Raw genomic sequence first — 21,936 nt, 5'->3', positions numbered from 1 at the left:
TCTGTTTATCGTTCTATTAATAGTCTTTTTTCCTCTCCCTAAGACAGTTTTACGCTTGACGAAAGCAAGCTTGATAACCATCGATGTTGATTTTATATCAGTTTCCCGAGTTTTAAAGTTAAAACCAGATCCCGAAGAGCATCCGATACAGTTCGATCCGATTGTAATTTTCTACTTAAGTTTTCATACAATCTTTTTTTACCGGCTCAATTAAAATATGCAATGATAATTATGTCTACACGATCTACTTGTGCTTACTTTAGAGATGAAAGGTGTATTTTGAATAGTTGACTCACAATTTAGTTTATTTATAATACAGTCTAAATAAGCTATTTTTGTGCTGTTTCATAATATAAACACAAGCATTTTATTATCAAAAAATATTTGTATTTCAATCTTTTTTTAAGTAGCATCTGCGTCAAGGTACTATATAATCTTCTACATATTATGACCAGGGATGACATATTCAACTTAAGATTTACAAGGTTAATTTTGAAGATTAATATCTGGTGGTCAGATGGGGCTGATATGTTGTAATTCCTAACGAAAGAAGAGGCTGTAGGAGATACAAAAAAAAATCAGAATATTGAACACTTTCAAAACAAATAAACGAAATCATTCTCCTCTTCGGATGATAACAGCAAATTAACAAATTGACATAGTAATATAAATTTCCAAAACAATAGAAATTGTTTTTCTCCGTTTTTTCGTTTTGCATTTTCCTTATGTATTTGACTTTTTTTAATGACTTGTTTTATTTCAATAAAATTGAGAATGGAAATGGGGAATGTGCCAAAGAGACAACAACCCGACCATTGCAAAAAACAACAGCAGAAGGTCACCAATAGGTCTTAAATGTAGCGAGACCTATCATTGGGGATAGTTCTTTGACATTGTTTGCTGGTGGGCACTGTAAAATAACTTCACACAATTCAAAACAGTAATCGGTAAAAGAAGTTTGGAGTAATCTCTTCCGAAAGCATACCAAAAATAAACACTTAATACGAACCATTAACAGATAACTTAAAGACAAATCTTAATTTTGCCTCTACATAAACAAGAAGATGTGGTATGATTGCCAATGAGCCAACTATCCACAAAAGACCAAAATGACACAGACATTAACAACTATAGGTCACCGTACGGCCTTCAACAATAAGCAAAGCCCATACCGCATAGTCAGCTATAAGGTCCGAGACCACAATTGCCGTCCCTTGATTTTCGTTGTTCACAAATATAGTCCCTAGTGTTGACAGTGGGTTACTTGCCATTTCTTTTTAAACCCCTTCCAAATTTATTTCTCCATGTTTAATGCCTTATATTGCAAGTAGGGGGTGAAATTACACTGTAAAAAAATTTGGGTCCAGAATTTTAAAGGAAAGTAGTGATTTGGTCCAGGTGAAAAAGGTTGAAAAATAGCACTTCGGAAGGTGTCAAAAGATTTCAAGACACCCTAAAGATAAAATTGTCCATATTTTGAGTTAGAGGCGATGAAGTTTTCTATAATTTTGATATAATTTGTCCCAAAAATAGTACAACACAGTTTAAGTTTCTTTGAGAAAGCGCAGGTTGGATTTTTTTTATTTTCATTTATGTTCAAAAGGAAATGCAATACGAAATAATTGTGGTCTCGGACCATAAAAGGCCCCGATAAGACAATGTAAAACAATTCAAACGAGAAAACTAACGGCCTTATTTATGTAAACAAATGTTAGCAAACGAGTTTTTTTTTGTATTATGAAGGTAAGTTTATCTCTTAAATAGTTAAATTTTGGATCTGTTTATGGTACATATCAAACACATTTCTGTAACTAATCACATGACATGTGTGTACACTTGGAATATTTAGATCTAAACGAGTTTGAACATTTAAGGTGTGTACGTTAGAAGTGTCTTGTTTATCACAGATCAACAAATCGAAGTCAATATTGTAATATAGAAATGAAGGGTAACAATAAATAAGGCAGCAAAAGTTAAACGATATAGAAAATACGATGGAATATGATTGACAATGAGACATCTCTCATCAAGACACCAAACGACACAAACTTTAACAACTGTATGTCACCGTACAGCCTTCAACAATGAGCAAAGCCCATATTGCATAGTCAGCTATACAAGACCCTGAAATGACAAATGTAAAACAGTTCAAACGAGAAAATTAACAGCCTAATTTATGTACAAAATAATGAGTATGTTCATTCATGGTTACACACAAAAAAACGAGGGAATCACGCAATCCCTAAAATAATCGAGGTTGGAAGCCTCTACAGAGTAAGCATCTCCTCATATGCATTAATTACCCGTCATGCAAAACCACACTCAGTCAAAATGTTACTTTCGAGAAAAGGGCACAATTGGTAAAATTTCAGATAATACGAATGGGTAATGACGGAATCCTTAGTTGTTCTACATAAATGAAATTAGTGCTATTTTACAAAATTTTCCTTTGATCTTACGTCGTCTTAGGTAAAATAGCGATAAACAGATTATCATTGGTCATCTCAACTCGATTGCTTGTCTCACTTTCGCTGTACCGGCTCAAGCGAGAAAACCAATCTTGTTGCCAACAACCATCTATAAATAAAGGTAGACATGGTGGTATAACGATACTCAGAAAAATCTCTATGATTCATTTTTTATAATACTTGTTTTCTTTCTTTTTTACAACGCCTTTTTAATTTTATCATTTTTTTAAGACAATGTTTTCAATAATGACGCATTTAGTATCCATAATGTATTGCATCGTACAACCATTACTGCCAATACATTGTTATATAAAGAATCCTCTGCATGATTTATCAAAATAATTTTAGTAGTTTCAATGCTAATATTTATCAAGTGCAGACCTTTTTTGTACAAGAAATTACACAAAGAACTAAAAAGTTGTCTTTATCTTGTTTCTTTCAAATGAAAGAAAAGTAATCCATTTTCGGTTAATATATAGTATTTTTAACTTCCTTATCATTGTTCTTGATATTGCAATAATTTTTTTTCTCCTAAACAAAATCCAGTTTTAGAAATTGAATTATAATCGTTTGTATTCCATGGGGCTACTTAAAAATATGGAAACTAGAATCAAAACATGAGTTCAATATTTTTACAAACACATGGAAACTCCTTCATGTTATATGAATAGTAAGTTTCACTTCCGTATAGTTGTTCTGGCATTGAAATCAACATTTGTTTGCACGACAAAATCCCGTGTTTTGTTGTTGGTTTATGAATATTATCGTTTAAATTGAATCGACTAATAAATGTTGCTGATCTATGGTACCACATTTAATGCTATATAACAATGCAGTTGTAATTGATAACCAACCTATATTACTAACACATACTTAACAAGATATTCAATTTTAGAAAATCTCATTTTAAAGTCGACTTCAGTCTGTCAAACTTCATAATAGTATTCTGAAACATTTACTTAAATGATTATGAGAATTTGCTGTTTTCAATACTGTGCAGTTTTGTATTTTATAACAATACATATAGTCAACGTAAAAAATGATAAAGATATAACAATAGGAACGTTTATAACTAAAGGCACTTACCGATGTTTACTCAAAGTCATTGATTTCATGTACAAATATATGCTTCATAAAAAGAATGACGATGTACTATGCGATAAGCGTCTTCAGATATGATATATATACACACACAAAAAAAAAACAAAAAAAACAAAACAAAAAAAAAAACGAGGAAAAGGGATTTTGTTGGTGAGCTTTAAAACGAAACCTTATTATATGTGTGATAAATCATTATATTTAGCGGTCACGATATGTTGGTATTACTGAAAATAGTAAGATTTTAAAACTGAACAAAATGAGCGTTATTGACCACCGTAAGTTGTCAAAGAAAAATGACATAAGGGGGAATATGCCGGTTAATTTGCAACTGTTTTTATAAAAAAAAAATGCCTCGCTGGAACAGACAGTTACGATCATCTTAAGTAACAGTTACGATCATCGTTGATAAAAATAAAAAGAAGTTACGATCATCATCGGGTTTTTTTGTATCCCGATTTTCGTTCCTCTAGTTGATTTTCCATCATTTCACAGAAGAATATTCAATGACCATGCTTATATAGATGTTTCTTGACATGATAAAAATCTGAAAGTAAGTTGTTAAAGGGGAGAAATTGGCAATATAAAATTTACCTGAATTTGCGTCCGCCATATTGGGATGATCGAAATTGCAGTTATGATCATCACGTTGACACCGGTGGATAACGTCTCCTCTCGCATTGTGACGACGCTGATAACTTCTCCTCTCACATTGTGACGTCGCTGATAATGCCTGGTCTCGTTTTGAAGTCTTGATACTAGAATTACTGAGCGACAGAGCAGGGTGATACAGTCGTAGGAAAGGACGATAATTTATTGTTATTGTGCTCCTTCCTGTATTTTTTTAGACTGATAAATATATATTCAACTCAAAGACTAGTGACAAACAAGTCCGAAAGAAAAAGTAGATTTCTGCGCAAATGCGGGGAAATAAAAAAAAATGAAAATAAACAATTTTTTTGTGTTCATTAGTAGACTGATAACTTTTTTTTTTAGTATTGATTTTTCTACTGTAATTGGAAACTTCGTCCCCATATTGAAGATGGTTATGCTTGGAAAATTTGTAAAGAATTGACAAACATATATTCCCTTAGATTTTTAATTAACTATATTCTATAAGATATAAAAGTGGTAAAACAATTCTATTGAATTTAAATTCGATGAGAGATGTTCCCGCCTCTCATGTATACTAAGATGAACAATTTGTCGTCTTCTCAAAATGTGTTATTTTTTAAAGAAATTTACAGCCATCGAAACATGTACACACCAAGTTTTATTAGCACATGGTATGAAATTATGGCTCAGAATAGCTCAGAATCCATTACAACTATAGATCATGGCTTGGCTCAGTATCCAGTCAAGGTTGACGTTCAGGTTAAAGTTCATGTAGATGGAGAGGATCATATATTCAGTGGAATAGGATCAGCACATAGAGATGACGACTATCCTTACCCTTATGGTGGAGTTGTTTACAAGTATAATGATGTACATATAAAACTAGCCACACCATATGATACCAAAATACATACACATTATGACAGTGGTGGGATTGCTTTTACAGGTATACAAATAATAACACAGCATTGTCGGCAATTGTGAGTTTCAAAGATAGTAAGAAAAGTTTGGCTGACGGATTATTGCTTCTGATTTTTTATCAAATACAGATGAATTTTCTTTCTTTTTGACAATATAAATATAAAAACAAGTGGTATGATTGTCAACGAGAAATTTATCCATAAAACAAAGCAAAGGGTTTCAGGTCAACGTACGGTCTTCAATTATTACAAAGACACATACAGTATATTTAGTTAAAAAAAGGCCGACCACGAGTAACCTAAAATAAGGAAACAATTCAAACCAGACAAACGGTGGTGTGGATCAGATTAAAAAAATCGACACTATAACATTATCATTCTTTTATATCATTGGCGTTGAATAACTTCATTTTCATTTATTGCTAATTGAAATTAAAGTTTGAATAGATTTAATTCAACGTTGAAACTGGATAATTCTTATATTCAAAAAATTAAATTTAGAATTAAAGACTAACAAAAATTGACTGCAAAACAATCTTCATTCTTAATTTCATTCTTTATATTTGCTATTGTGACATTTGAGATTATTTTTATGATCTTGTAGGAGGAATATCAAATTTATACCATGGGCCAAACCATTTGTCAGGACCTTACGTTAGAGGCTTTGCTAGAGTGAGAGCTTGGAAAGAAGCAGATATGCCGGATGTTTTATTTTCACAAACGATAAATATGAGTGGTATGCTTCATTTTTGAAAGACATAATATACTAAAATATCTTGAAGACATTTGTTTGGCCTTTACGTAATTGTACTCTGTATTGTTGCAAAAATTTTAATCACCTGATATACTTTGTAAAGATATAAATCTGTTATTCTTTGTTTTAAAAAAATACTGAACTAACAAAAAATGTGAGTGGCTGGGGATTTTCTAACCTATTATTGACAAATGTCTTCAGTTAATTGATGATCCTAACATTTATATGTATGGGCGACACACTGATGTTTTCAACAGCATACACAAAACTGTTGTGATTGGTTAATAATGTTCATTACAATGGAAATTTAAATATTGGTGTAACGTTAATTATATTTTGGTGTACGTACACTGGCATTTTCCATATTCCTTGAAATGCGCTAACAGTGAATTTTTCGTTAGTGTTAAGTGTTTTTGAAAAGAATATGGAAATCAGACGCATAAAACGTTGAGAAGAACCTTCAAAGGAGTCGACAACATTATCAACAAGTTAAGATGGATCTAGTTTTCAACAGGGGAACAAGCTATTTTTTCAACTTTAATCAAACACAAGTTATTATTGTTATATCATAACGGATTTTTTTCTTAATCAAATTATAAAAAAAATACTTTTTACAATCAATCTAAAACAAAAGCAAAATTTTCAAGACGGTTGAATATATATCATGTACTTCAGGAAAACATAAACCTCCCTCACACTCAAATTCAATGTCATATATATGTAATAGTCATCGACATTTCTTTTTTTCTATACAATATTGTTTTGAACACTAGTAACTGAGAATTTCAAAGAGGTACACCATGGACTAGAATATTACCCGGATAGTGTGTTCGTTCAAACAAAGATGAGCGACGGATATATATCAGATGGCCAAGGTAGGATTTTATGTCATATACTCATTACTGTGGATTCATTATTATTTTTTGGATATCAATTTTCATAGTTTTCTTGGCTACAGATAAACCACGATTTCAAAAGTTCTACAAACTACATGATGTATGCAGACTTTGACAAAACCATGAAATCCCATTCACACGAAAAGGCATGTTTTCTACAATTCACGAAAATTGATACCCACGAGAATCCCTTATTCTGCCTGCAAAAACCGCCTCTAATAAGTCACTAAACTTCTATATAGGCATCGAACGTTGCAAAACATTATAATTTAACGTATAAAGAGATCAACGTCAATAGACTCATTTTCGTTCCTTTCGTTCCATTTTCCGACAAGCATTGTACCATGATAATAGTTAAATGCAATTTCACTAACAACTAGTCAGTGAACTGTTTGATGCATGAACAGGAAAAACAAGACAGGGGTCAATGTCTGAATAATGTAATTGGGTTTTTTTAAGGTGGGGTTTCATTTTTGAACAACAGTAATAGAGACCTGTATGAGACCCTTGGTGGTGTTGTTTACGCATTTGATGATGAGATGGTTCGTTTATGGGTTCCTACGTTGGAAGGACTATCTAGTATGTTTACCAACGGAGAGCGATCATTCAACGTTATTGGGGGGTATCGGCCGTCTGAATTGAACAACGTATTTCCTGTGAGACTCTAGAATATTTAAAATTTTTGGTTTACATAAACTCAGATTTGTCAATTGTTATTTTCTTCAAATTAAAGTGATTTTCACTGTTTTAAAACAAAACTTTGCCTCCTGTAATGTTAGATGATTGCACTCTAAGATACTCACAATAAACAATTACCAATAGACCAAACTCCATAATCCATAACAAGCTATAAAAGGCCAATAAATGACAAATGCAAATGACCTAATTTATGTACAAAACAATATACGAAAACAAATATACTATGCAGTGATAAATGCGAATGACATAACTTATGTAAAAAAAACAAACGAAAAACAAATATTGTATACATTGGCAAACAACAACCACTGAATTGCAAGTTATTGATTTAAGACAGGGACATACAGAATGTGGCGGAGTGTAACATGTTTGCATGGGCCCAAACTCGTTTCCCCGACTATGAAAATATACATCACAGACATGCAACGAAACTGATGAAAGATATCAAACAAAAATTCAATTATAGCTTTCAAATAGTCTAACAGAAAAAGTGTTGCGGTTAGTGGTAAATTTGACAAAGACGCGAACAAAACATGTTTGTGGGTGGTTGTTAGTAGACCAAGACGCAGATATGTAGAAAATTTGTTTTGTTGTTGACAGTATATACCGTATATACTAGTAGTGAAAAGTAAACTAAGAAAAATACCCAAAGCTATGTTACAGCACAGCATAAAAACAAATTTTTCCTGAGTTTACGTTGATATTTTTACAGGTTCGTATTTCTAAATCTTTAGTGTTACTGTGAGTTGTTTAGTGATGTACATGTAATATTGTATGTTTGTTGTCACATTTTCTTTCAATGACGCTGTGATATGTTGATATGTTTACAGTTTTTGATGGTCTCCTTTTATAAATCTGTCTCATATTAACAATAGAGTTGAACATGTCTTTCGACACCAATAAAATTTAGTTTGTCTGTGTCAATATCGACGAAATATAACGATGGGAAGCAGATCTTTAAATTTCAGTATTTTGAAGTCTGTCTCATTAAAGTGTTAGGAACAATAATGCAAAAATAACATAAGCCATTCTTGCATGTACAACAGACTGCTTAAACTGACACATTTTCATGGTCCTAAAATATGCTTATCCTTGCAGAAGAAACCTGAGTATTCCGATTTCCTGCTTAATCCGACATTTTTTTCTTGTCCCCTAGTGTGTCGGATAACACAGGTTTCACGGTATTTCCCTATTTTTTTCTATGTTTTACACGTTTGATATTTTTGGTGTCTATCAAAAACTTTGTCATTCTGTTTAGCATATACAAATAACTTTCAGAGAAAATAATTAAATCTAAGCAACGCAAACTAGTTCTGTCATTAATGTTATCGATTTTGTAGCGTAAAATCGGGCTAAATCTTTAATGCGTTGTGTTGTTATAAGGAGCTATATTGGAATGCTTCCTTCTTCTGTTCTCGTATTGAATTTACATAATTAGTTATTATCCAAAGTGTATTTACAGAAAAAAAAAATGATTTACATTTTTTATATTCATTGTGAACTTTCCATGTTCATGTAACAAAACTATAGCACCGCCTGAAATGAAAGATTTGTCTGTTGATCTGAGATGCAAGAAAGGTCCTTCTATGTTTTCCTTTATAGGAGGTTGAAGCTATAGATTAAAAAATCAATAAAATCACAAAAAAAACTGAACTCCGAGAAAAATTCAAAACGGAAAGTCCCTCAAAATGGCAAAATAAAAGAAAAAACGAATGGATAACAGCTGTCATATTCTTGACTTGGTACAGGCATTTTCTTATGTTTTCATATTGAAAAAAGTAAAAACACAAAATACAGAACTCCGAGGAAAATTCAAAAAGGAAAGTCCCAAATCAAATGAACCATTCTTAAAGTCGAAAATAAAGTTATGCGTATCTGTGTAAACATCAACCAAAATATATCAGTGAAAACTTATACCTTCTCCATCCTGTTACCGTAGTGTAAAAGAACAATAAAATAACACTCTATAAAATATCATTGCCTTTTACAGATTACTATATGGAATTTAGGTTTGCTACTTGTTGAAGGCAATACGGTGACCTTAATTTTCCTATGACTGCACCATTTGGTCTCTGAGGATAGTTGTCATATTGAAAACCATCTAAAGGATAAATATTTATGTTTCGGACCATATGAGTATTTGGACCATATGCGTATGGTTATTAGATATAAAAAGATGTGATATGGGACAACCATCCTTACAAGTCACAATTTATAAAAGTAAACCATTATAGGTTAAAGTACGGTTTTTAACACGGAGCATTGGCTCACACCGAACAGCAAGCTATAAAGAGCCTCAAATAAATTACTAGTGTAAATCAATTCAAACGGGAAAAACCAACGGTCTAATCTATATAAAAAAAGAGACACGAAACATTTCTGAATCACACTAACAAACGACAACTACTGAACATCCGATTACTGTCTGAGTACAGGTGCAAACAATTGCAGCGGGTTGAAATATGTGTTTTCTCATATGGTCCGACTATATTGTCTGACATTTTTGGATTTGTTTTTTATCTTTCCTAGCGTCAATTTAAAACGCATTTCTCTTGGCTGTTGACTGATGTACTGTGGTTTTTTTTGTGTTTAAATGATTATTCCAGAAACAATTTTCTGCTAATGTCTTCTTATTTTCACTTCAATGATCACGTCTTCTTGCAACTAAATATTTTCGATCAAAACGGTATTGTATTAGTAAAAGCAAAAACACATCAATTATTTATATAAAAAAATGAGAATGTCAAGAACTTTTTTTGAATCTAATAAACAAAATAATTATTACTTTTAAATAAAATTCCCTTTGTTTAATAATTTATCATGTAACAAGGATTTCCATATGATTGCATCACTTAAAACCTCATTTTAAGAAAATTATAATTTTGTAGCACCTTTGTATGTTAACAATCATTAGTAAATTACACGGACCATACGCGTATATACACATAGGTGTATGGTTCAAATACTCATATTGTCCGGATCATTTATATATGTTCACATCTGTAATAGCTTCTAATCATTATTTCACAACTTGTCCGTTCAAAAGCTTTATTTCAGTTTCTACCCGTATAGTGCGGTGACTGAAGGCAGATTGTTTTAAATCTAATCTCCCCACCGAACACACACCTACATAATATATCATTGGAAAGAGGAAATCGTGTACTATAAGAATATGCCTGTCGTCAGGACTTGATATGGTCACATTTTTTTAAAATTGAGGTCAAAGGTCATATGTAAAAATCTGTGAAAATTTGGGAGGGTTTCAATTTTGGCATTTTTTTTTATTCTAAACTCTACCTAAATACAAATGATACTGTTTTGTCTTTAGTAATGTTTGTTATTATAATTAAACCTTAATCATTGAGATTTTTTTATCAAAAAAAATCCCAAAACGACGTTTAATAAATAAAACTTCAAAAATCAAGTTTTCAACCTATCAAATGTTTAGAGCACCTTAACCTTATGAAAAATATCAATTTCAGGTAAAAATCAAGTGTCATGCAGGACAATACTTTAAAATTATTTTTTTAACTGTCATAGTGGGTGAGGTATCAAACCAAAGCCATTGAACACAACAGTCAAATATGACCTCAAATTGAATTTGCGAATACTTCAGGTTTTTTATAGACTACTCGTTGTTTTTTTTCTCATAATTATTACTGCTACCATAGTATTAAATTTTGTAATTGTGTATTTAACTCTGGTTAATATCTATTACATTATAGGTTTTGTAACTATATCCCCCCTTTTTCCCTTGCAACGTACTACAAACTTCAAAAGTATTCCATATAAAAAAAAAGAAGATGTCATATGATTCCAAATGAGAAAACTCTCCAAATGAGACCAAATGAGACATAAAACAATTATAGGTCCCGTACGGGCTTCAACAATGAGTAAAATTCATACTGCATAGTCTTTAATTCTCGAAATGAATAATGTAAAACAAACAAAAATCTAACGGCCTGATTAATGTACAAAATAAATAAGAAAGAAACAAATATATTATAGAGAAACAAACGACAAACACTGCAGTACCGTCTCGTGACTTGAAACAGACACATACAGATAGTGGCGGGGTTTAACTTTTTAAAGGGCACATCAACACTCCTCTAACCTCGGGACTTGAACCATGTGTACCAGTGCAACAAGCTTTATACCAAATCAACCGTTATCTCCATCATCTTCATTTTCATCAACCATCACAAGACGTGTTTTAACATTTCTACACATTTCACTCATGGCAACAGGTCTGCAAATGAAAGGTTCTGCTGAAAGCGAACACGTTATTTTGAGTTTTTCTTTACAAGTACAGACAAGATATTGTAGGAAGTCCAAAGACATTTGTTCCTAAAAAATACCAGCTTCAAACCATCCCTAGGCTATCAATTCATCCAAGATTTAACAGAGATCTAAAAGGGGGGTTAGAAAGGTGTGATGACATCCATATGCTTGTCTGCAAAGATGCTGGGGAAACATTATACGAGACGTACACACTATCTTGAATTCGCTCAATTTCTTGGTCGGCAACACATTAGATAGCGTCGCACTTTACTTTAAGAAGCTTAAAATCCTTTGGCACTCAATGTTTCAACAAGGTGTTTTGAACCAAACTCATGGTACATTTGTAAAGCCAATCCTAAATGAAAAGGAGTAAAACAAAAACGATTGCCTCAACAAGTGCATTTCCACAATTTCTCTGGTGCCATTTCCTGAGAAAAATCTTGGCTGTATGCAGTTTCATTGAGTAACCATAGAATGAATTGCAATAACTACGAAGGCATTGACTGAATTCAGAAGGAAGAGACAATTCATCCGAAGTTGGGTAGTCTCTTTAGAGTTTCGATGTCTTTTCTAAGTAAACTTGCAGCGGAATGAAATATCTGTCCGTTATTTGTATCTATTACAGTTGACATTGAGATTTTGAGGTCAGTTTTCAATTGACGTAGAAGTTTATATGGCATCATAAATAGTTATTTTGCTACTAAATATTACGTTATATTTGCCTTGAACTTGTTAAAGTTGTTTGACAACTGAATTTCTATAGAAATAAATGAGTTTAGACTGCATTTTACCTGTAGAGTATTTTAAATTAGAATCAGTCGGAAGAAATTATCTATATTTATCAAGTAACGGTGTCATGAGGAACAGGTCTCGACAATAACGCTTGTCCGATTGTCCGGTACCAGAGGGAAAAATGGTCTGTATTCTGTTTATTCAAATGCAAAATCTTTTTCTTCGACATGTTTACTTGCAATCGATAATTTTTAACTGGTTCTTTGTCAGGTTCTTTTTAACAGATCAAAAGTATACTATTCTCTGAAACCAGTCTTACTGATCCGAATCAATGCTGCGCTTGATAGATAAGGTAACTTTACAGTACAGTTCGTCACCTGGACAGGTTTAGCTCAAAGTTTAGGACAGTTTGGCACCGTAGGACACATATTTAGTAGACATGATTTATAGACAGTTTGGCAAGACAGGAGACATTTCGGGACCAAGACAAATCAGTATCTCATTTTCTTACCTTATTATGTTCTTTATAATAAATACCATACCGGTAATTTTTTCACAAAAATATTTTTTTTATTTACCATAATTTCATAAAATTCACAAAATCATATTTGATCATAAGTAGAAAAAAAAACAATACTTGTAATATGTTGACCTATAGTTGTTAATTTCTGTGTCATTTGGTGTCTTGTTCAGAGTGTTTTCAATGGCAATTAGACCTCATCTTATTTTTATTGATTGCATTTGAATAAAACTTTTTTCAACTAAAAAAAAAAGAGGATACAAATCCAATGAGCAATGATGAGTGTACAGGCCTATCAGATGGTGCCTAATGTTTAGATTCTGATGAGACTGGCATTGGTGAAAACTAGAACCTAAGTCCTGTGACATGACTAGATTCAGTTGTACTTGACTCTTATTTTTGAAAAGTATTTCAATTGAAATCCATCAAATTCTATTCTATTATTTAAATTCGTTTTGTTCCTTTAATCCACTTAAAATGTAAAAAGGTTATTTTTAGTTAAACAAAAGTTTGGACAAGTAACAATTTCATTCGGACAAGTAAGTTATGTTACTGGACAAGTTGAAAAAAAAGTTATTGTAGAGGCCTGCTCATCTTGATGTTTACCTCATCCAATCTTTTATGCAATGCAGATACACAAATCGACTTCCCTAAACTTGTGAATTGACTCAAAATTTCAATCGATTTTTTTTTTTTTTTTGCATATAATGCACTGCACAAAATTTAAAGACTTTTCTTTGGACTTAATGGAGCAAGCTGCAAAGGACTTGGCATATCACGGAATATTTACTGAAACTATCCGTCAATTATTTTGATTTTACAATAAGACTTTTCCGACAAAGTATATTCGATGTTTTATAACGATAAAACATAGAATATAAACATATACAAACAAATTATGTGGCATATATCAGTGCACTGTAATTTAAAATATGTGTATATAATAGCGAAAAAGGTAGTAATTTCATATATCATTTGAGAGCAAATTATTGACTTATACACAAAATGTGACGGAAGGCAAGTGATTGAGTTCCGTGTTGAATTGAAGTTTTTTACTCCATTCTTTTTCCATTGATTTCTTCAGGTTTTTTTCATATTTTGGTTCCGAAATATTTATCACTTATTAGTTTTATTAAATACTGTATGCTTAACATATTATGGGATATTTTTTATTAATACTATGAAGAAGAAACTAAAGTTTGAGTCTGAATTTACAATTATAATTACCTCAATTTTAAATAGTCTAAACTTCGCAAATTTTATTGATTAGAAGGAAATAAAATACCGAATAGAATATTTTGACATATAAGAATAGCTTCAGGAAAAACTATTTGAATTAATATAAGCAAACATACACATTTTTTTCATTTTGAAAAAGGGGGGGTTGAAACTCTCCAATATACTACCAGTCATAAAAACGACTTTTTAGAAAAATGTGACCGTACAAAATTCTGACGACAGGACAAAAACTAAAGAAGACATATTTGTCTTTAAGTTAAGACCATTTTTAGCCGTGTGTTATTTGGGGAGATAACTGTCGTCAATAAATTTTTGATAATAGAAAGATAAAAACAATCGTTATAATTTAGGTGATGGAGGAGTTTTCAGTGCCGTAGATGGATGGCTGTTAGGCCAAGAACATGTTGGAATTATTCATATCAAAGCATGGAATTTTGGCTGTCAACAACAAGTTTACCATCATGAGATTGTTTTAGGAAAGAATATTGACCATAATGGTTCTTTTCCATTTCCTTGTTTTTATGATATAACAAACCATCTTGTAACTGTACAGGTAATGACAAATATGTTATCTGAAGTTATTTAAAAGTGTAATAGCAACCCCCCAAAAAAAACCTCCTAGTCAAATTCAAAACGAGACCCATAATCAAATGTCAAAATCAAAAACTCTAAAACACCGTCATATTTCAGACTTGGTTTATGCATTATCTTATGTAGTAAATGGGGATTTAAACCTCTCACTTGCACAAAAGTCCATTATAATGACAACAATGTGTGAACAATAGGTAAAAAATACAAAAATAGGTGTACAGCAGTCAACATTTTGTTATAATATAAATCATCATACAAAGCTTAATTGCAAAAAATATAGACAAGAACACACAAAAAATACCATAGTACAAAATCACACTAACAGGATGAATAAGTATCGAGTCACGTCAAATGTATATAATTAAAAGCGATGATTAAAAAAGACAAATAAAAGAACACTGTAAAACGTCATTAAACGACAGACAATAAAGACGATAAATAACGTAAGTACCTAAAATCTATACTTCAAGACCATCGTGTATTATTTGCGAAGTTGAGAAGGGATAACAAAGTATTGGTATCTTCAAATGAAAGAACAAGACTTCTTAGACATAACCCTGGTACCTCCTTTCTGCTCAGACACTGGTGATTTTTACAAAGTTTGAGTAGCACCTGAAAGCTGTTGAATACCATATGAGTTGGGGAAATGTATATCCCGTATACTGTTGAAGTTGATATATTGCTACTATGGTTGGGTAATTGATAATTTCAATATTAAAATCGTCTCGTTACTGAGATGACCACTTATTTGTTTCATCAAATAGCTTAGGAGAGTATGTCAAATTTCCAGTCTTTAATCAGGGTTATATGACCTCTTCAAAGGACAACCTGGAGGCTATTCTTTATTATTATATTATCACTCATGTATTTAAGATTTGAAGAGGGAGGGGACATACCATAAAAGAGAGACGAAAGATAACAGAGGTACAGTCAAACTCATAAATCGAAAATTAACTGACAACGCCACGGCCAAAAATGAAAAAGACAAACAGACAAACATAAACTGTCACCATTATACAAAGATATTCCGAAGCCTATTTTATAGAACCCAAATTTCTACATCCGGTAGTATATATTGAAAGCAGAGTCCAATAAATCGTTTCGTTTGTTGATATGTCCATTTAGTATCTCCAACCTCTCCTGAACTGGTAGACGATAAACTTGTGAAACTTTCGTTTCTTTCACACGTGATGCATCTCTTATTATTTTTTTTTGTCTGTTTGAATTTTGGGTTCTAATTTGTGTTGGTATGGACTTCGTCATGTTTGCACACTATAATACACTTATGTACCCTCTAATCATACAGTTCAGGAAGTTTTCTTTAGGAAGGTTGCTTTATTTTGTGGGTAGCTGTTTTGTTTTTGTATGTAAATGAACCACTGAACACAATTTTGTTTTTAATTTCCCACAATCATAACCGTTTAATGTGATTTTGCCTATTTAGTCAACGGTATTTTTGGTAGTTCCCTCACAAAGGTATGTCCTTATTTAAATGATTAACATTTCGTATTGGCAGCTGATCTTGAACCTTTCTCACACTGATAAGCATAGTGGTATTGCTCACCTTCTATTTTTTTTATCAGATTCATTGCAGGTTGTTCCTTAGTAAATCATGGTATTTGAAAACGATTGAGTATCCATTTGTATGCATGGACCAAAGAAACTCTAGTTAATATTTTGGGGATAAATTTATCATAGATACTTGGATTTTGTTTAGAGGGTCCTTAAATTATGCACTCTGTTTCTTATTCCTCATAATTAAACTGATTAATTTATTGGTGTTCCATGCCACTTTCAACATTATTGTTCTATTTCGTGGTGGCTAATTTGTATTGGAGGAGGAAGATTGAGTGCCAAAAGAAAACACCCACCCCCCCTCCCTTCGGTAGAAAAATACAAATCTTAGTCAATTAAGTGCAGCTACCTTGGTCGGGATTCGAACTCACAGCATCAGTGTTGACAGGCTTGTGATACAGTAGCTTCACTACTTCGAAACTCGGCAATGAGTTCCCTTTCTATATACTTATACAAAAAAATTAGTACTTAATAACTAGTTGAAAAAATAGACCAATGTATTTTTAAGATAAAAGCACTTCAAAATAGTGGAGTGAATGGTGGAATGTTGTTTTATGGTACAGGAACTACAATGGCGTCGACACAATTCGGGTTTGGTGGTGTTGTTTATGTTTACACAGAAAATAAAGTAATGGTATGGCGGCCATCTGATACTGCCTATAAAGGTAATATCATCAATATAGGAGAGAGATGGGGCAATGGAATCGCAAATCAGAGCTCAGAAACAGCTGTGGTCATCATTCGAGTTATTCGACTGAAACCTCGAGGTATTTTAAAATAATTTAGCATTAAACGAATCAAGCATCCAAAAATATTAATTAAAATAAATAATTCACAATTTATATTTATTGATAACATATTTCGTGTACAGGTTGCGATTTGGTACATGTTATAACGGTACAGAAATAACGGACAATAACTTGTACAATCCAAAATTACAAGTTATAATATGTACAAAAGTATCTCGTAAATGTTTAAACATGTACAAAATATAGTTAATAACTTTCACAATATTTGAAAATAAAGATATGTTTCTATTATTACAACACCTCAATAAATTTTCTTTATTTTTTTTAATTTTCATTCATGAATGTTAGTGTGTTTTGTCCTTTTTAATAAAGTTGACGACCAATAAAACAGTTTTTATAATTACTTTAATATATATTTTAATATAAACAATACCCTGTTTTCAAAGGAGAGGCTAGAAATAAAAAAATAAAAATGACATTCGACTCATGGAATGATCTTGTTATTTTAAGAAAAAAATGATATTTGAGCTCAACGCCAAAAATGTGGATGCAGATTCAATAATTACAAAGTTATTTATAATTGGGTTGTGTCCACCAAAAACAGTTTTCTCTCTCTGGCTGTTAAAGAGTATGCATATAACAGTTTGCTTTATTTTTTTTCATGATAAAAAGAGACGGGGTATAATTTCAAATGTACATGCATGTTCTTTTAAATATCAGATGAACCAGTAATCTGCTGTGTTCCCATTGAGGTAATGTATTCTATTATCAAACAGCGTCACACTGCTGTAGGCCATATTGACTGCATAACACATATGATGACCTAAAATTGCAATATGCCAACATAAGCCGTGAAGCAATAAAACAATTCTGAAACTTTTTGACCACTGTGCTCTTAAAAAAACTTTCTTAACTTTAAATTAATTGTTCTTTATTATTTATTTCCAAATGTACATTCTTCTTTATTTGAATTATGTGTATGCCCCACCTACGATAGTTAAGGGGCATTATGTTTTCTGGTCTGTGCTTCTGTCCGTCCGCCCGCCCGCTCGCTCGTCCGTCCGTACGTCCGTCCGTTTGTCTCGATTCAAGTTAAAGTTTTTGGTCAAGGTAGTTTCTGGTCAAGTTGAAGTGCAATCAACTTGAAACTTAGTACACATATTCCCTATGATATGTTATTTCTAATTTTGATGCCAAATTAGAGTTTTTATCCAATTTTCATGGTCCACTTAACATAGAAAAAGATAGTGCGAGTGGGGCATCCGTGTACTATGGACACATTCTTGTTATTTCTAAATTATGTGCAAGTCAAACCCATATTAAAGCAATATTGTGTACATGTTATAACATGTACGAAATACTTTTTTACATGTTACAACTTGATTTTTTTTTTTTTGGGCATTTTACAAATAATAACATGTGCAATATTTCTTTACACGTTAGAACACGTACAACATCCCAATTATTACACGATATATATATTACTATAAACCAATTTGTCATTGTATTCAGATAGCAAAAATTAAATAATAATATTTTCTTTATTTTCTGAATTAGAATTAATGATTTTAAAACATGCAGATGACACTTATAAAATTTAGGTATGCGAGTACAAAAAATACATGTATAAACAAATCAACACGAAACATTAACGAAACGAAATGAAACACTGTTTTTAATTGTTCTTGTATTTTATACCTCAATGTGATGTTAGTTCATTCTTCAGAAATGCATTATTGTTTGTATTTTTATTTGAACCAGGATTGATTAGCAGCGGCATATCAGTAGAAAGAAGTCCTTACAGTTGTGATGCAGCTTTTGGTCATGTATTTGGTGATATGATAGGAAATTGTACAATACATTATAGAATGGAATGCAACCTGCCGTATTGCGAAAGTATCTATACAGTTATGCACATGAAATACACACACCCATACATCAATATTAAGTTTTAACGGAACAACCAATACTTTTAATTTTGTCCAAATATTATAACACTCGAGTGTTCCTTCATTGCACAAATCCTTTTGTGTCGTTAATTTATACCAGTCAAATATAGGATGATTCCTCCAAAATTGTCATTTCGTGCATTTTTTGTAGATGAAACATCCTGACAAGTTATTGACAGGAATAAGCAACTAACATGTTGATTGAGACTATAAAATTCCTCCTATTTGTCTTTTGATATCTTTAAATCTTTGAAGTAAAAGATTTATAAGTTAAATTATTCTTAAGAGGTGATCTAGAACTCCTCCAAATCAGCCGATAAAGCAATGGTTTACTTTTTCATTGATCCCGTGTTTTCTTTCCTTGGTATGGTTCAACGAAATTTTGACATCTTGGATATTTCATTTTTTTTTATTATTTTTTTTAATTTTCGCGGATAAGATGTGACATTTGTCAAGTTAATGATATCAAGTCGGCACAAACGGGACTCTATTGTTGACCCTCTTCTCCTTTCACTATTATAGTTTATCATAGGTGAAGTTGTAAGCACGAGATAAACCTCCTTTAATGTCTTTTCTTCTGTAGTTCCGGTACTAAAGGTGACATTGCATTTCTTGTAATCGCGTTGTCACATTATCATGCATGTATGAAATGATTTTTATGCTTTGTTTTAGATCAAAACTCACAGGAGAAAGATATTGATAAAATTGAGAAAGGAAATGGGGAATGTGTCAAAGCGACAACAACCCGACCATAGAGCAGACAACAGCCGAAGGCCACCAATGGGTCTTCAATTTAGCGAAAAACTCCCGCACCCGTAGGTGTCCTTCAGCTGGCCCCTTAAAAAATATGTATACTAGTACAATGATAATGGACGTCATACTAAACTGCGAATTATACACAAGACACTAAAATTAAAAATCATACAAGACTAACAAAGGCCAGAGGTTTCTGAGTTGGGACAGGCGCAAAATTGCGGCAGGGTTAAACATGTTTATGAGATCTCAACCCGCCCCCTATACCTCTAGCTAATGTAGAAAAGTAAACGCATAACAATACTCACATTAAAAATCAGGATAAGAGAAGTCCGAGTCCGATGTCAGAAGATGTAACAAAAGAAAATAAATAAATTGACAATACTACATAAATAACAACAGACTACTAGCAGTTAACTGACGTGCAAGCTCCAGACCTCAAATAAACTGATTGAAAGATTATGTCTTCATTATATGAATATCAGGTACAATCCCTCCCGTTAGGGGTTTAGCATCATACTATCATAAAATATAAGAGAAGAACATAACCCGTGTCATGCCAACAACTGTTTTTCAAATAAATGTGTTTAGTTCCGATGCAAAGACCCTATAAGTTAATCAATATTAAAGCCAAAATATGCTTGTTTGTGGGATGGCTATCATACCTGTTAACATTATTCCAACCTTAACTTCAGTGGTAGTGTCAGGGAATAAGATCTTAGCGGCACAGATTTCATAATTATTTTTTTAGAGATAACCTTTCATGACATGCTGACCAAATTAATTGGATGGGGCTTTTGTAACCTTTCTGTCATATATAATCTGTTAGTATCACTTTGCGTTCATACATCATAATAAAAGATTCGAAAAGAGAACACTTTTTGATCACCCTTTGGGTCTGTTGTGTTGCTAAGTCATAAGTTTTCTAGGTAGAGTTTTGGTTTAGTTGTTATTTTCTTGGGACAGCGATGTCAGGTCTTTCATATTTGTGATTGTAAAAACAAATTAAAAACTTAATGTAAGTAACAAATAGAATAAAATATTATTGAAAGCGAATTACTCTGAATGATTTTAGGGGTTTGTCCAGTACCTCCACAGGGACAAAATGCATCATTCAATGAATATGACAACCACCCTGGAGGTGTAGTTTCATATCAATGTCTACATGGATACATACAAATTGGTGGCGATGTGAACAGATTTTGTCTTAAAAATCTAACATGGCATGGGACATCATTAATTTGCAAAGGTATGTTCTCGTAATGTTTATATTGTTCTTTGTTTGATATCTAGAAATACAAAATTGCTATGTTATTTGAAAGACTTGCACTATTTTTTTGGGCAGTTTTGTCACATAGATGTTCAAACTTCAAATTGGACAACTAATGACTCTGTCTGGCATACATTATGTTGCCCACTGTTGAGCAAACAGTCCATGTGACCGCATGTATGTTATTTGATGGTACCCTGACAAAATTTATCAAATGGAAGTTAATTATAGATTGCATTCATATTACAAGGCTTGCAACTGAAGAATATAGTTAATAGTAAATTCATGTTTAAATGCATTTTACAATTTTGTTAAAATTATTTATTAGATCAGGAATAGAATCTAATTGTCGATACATACTAGAGTCTCTAGTTTCAAAGTTTCATCTTCAAACAACTTTTATCGTTATACAACGAATTGTATCCATTCATACATGTAGCATAGTGAATTAGCACGTACAATGAGAAAGTGTTCCTTAAGTTATGATTTTTTATATATAAACATACAACTAATATGTTTATCTTACAGCAATTCAAACTATACAAATGGATGATATTCTCAATGCAATACGAATAAACAGTAAAACTACGTCGAAAGCTCGACGATCCAAAATTAGCATATGGGAAGATAGACGATCTGTGTGGTGTATCGGATATTTTGGAATCGCCATTTTAGCTGTTATTATGTGCTCTGTTGTTGTACCAGATTGTATACGCATATCAAAGCACATATATGACTACTATTCATTATATCGAAAGAAGTGAACAATAGTTGATGATATTAGAAAGATTATACATATGCAAAAAAGTCCCGATTTCAATAACTAA

The 21,936-nt window shown here is 32.1% G+C and overlaps 1 protein-coding gene across 1 annotated transcript; it reads left to right on the top strand.

Annotated features, from left to right (window-relative positions):
* Nucleotides 1–4,812: 4,812 nt before the first annotated feature.
* On the top strand, nt 4,813–21,873 carry LOC139525148 (uncharacterized). The gene is made up of 8 exons (XM_071320333.1): nt 4,813–5,127; nt 5,706–5,837; nt 6,629–6,730; nt 7,211–7,330; nt 14,573–14,775; nt 16,897–17,155; nt 20,915–21,088; nt 21,638–21,873. The coding sequence occupies exons 1-8, from the start codon at nt 4,824–4,826 to the stop codon at nt 21,871–21,873; spliced, it is 1,530 nt and encodes a 509-aa protein (XP_071176434.1). The 5' UTR covers nt 4,813–4,823.
* The last annotated feature ends 63 nt before the right edge of the window (nt 21,874–21,936 follow it).

This window comes from Mytilus edulis, chromosome 5, assembly GCF_963676685.1.
Source record: "Mytilus edulis chromosome 5, xbMytEdul2.2, whole genome shotgun sequence".
Lineage (NCBI taxonomy): Eukaryota > Metazoa > Mollusca > Bivalvia > Mytilida > Mytilidae > Mytilus > Mytilus edulis.
This window is presented reverse-complemented; position numbering and strand designations above follow the sequence as displayed.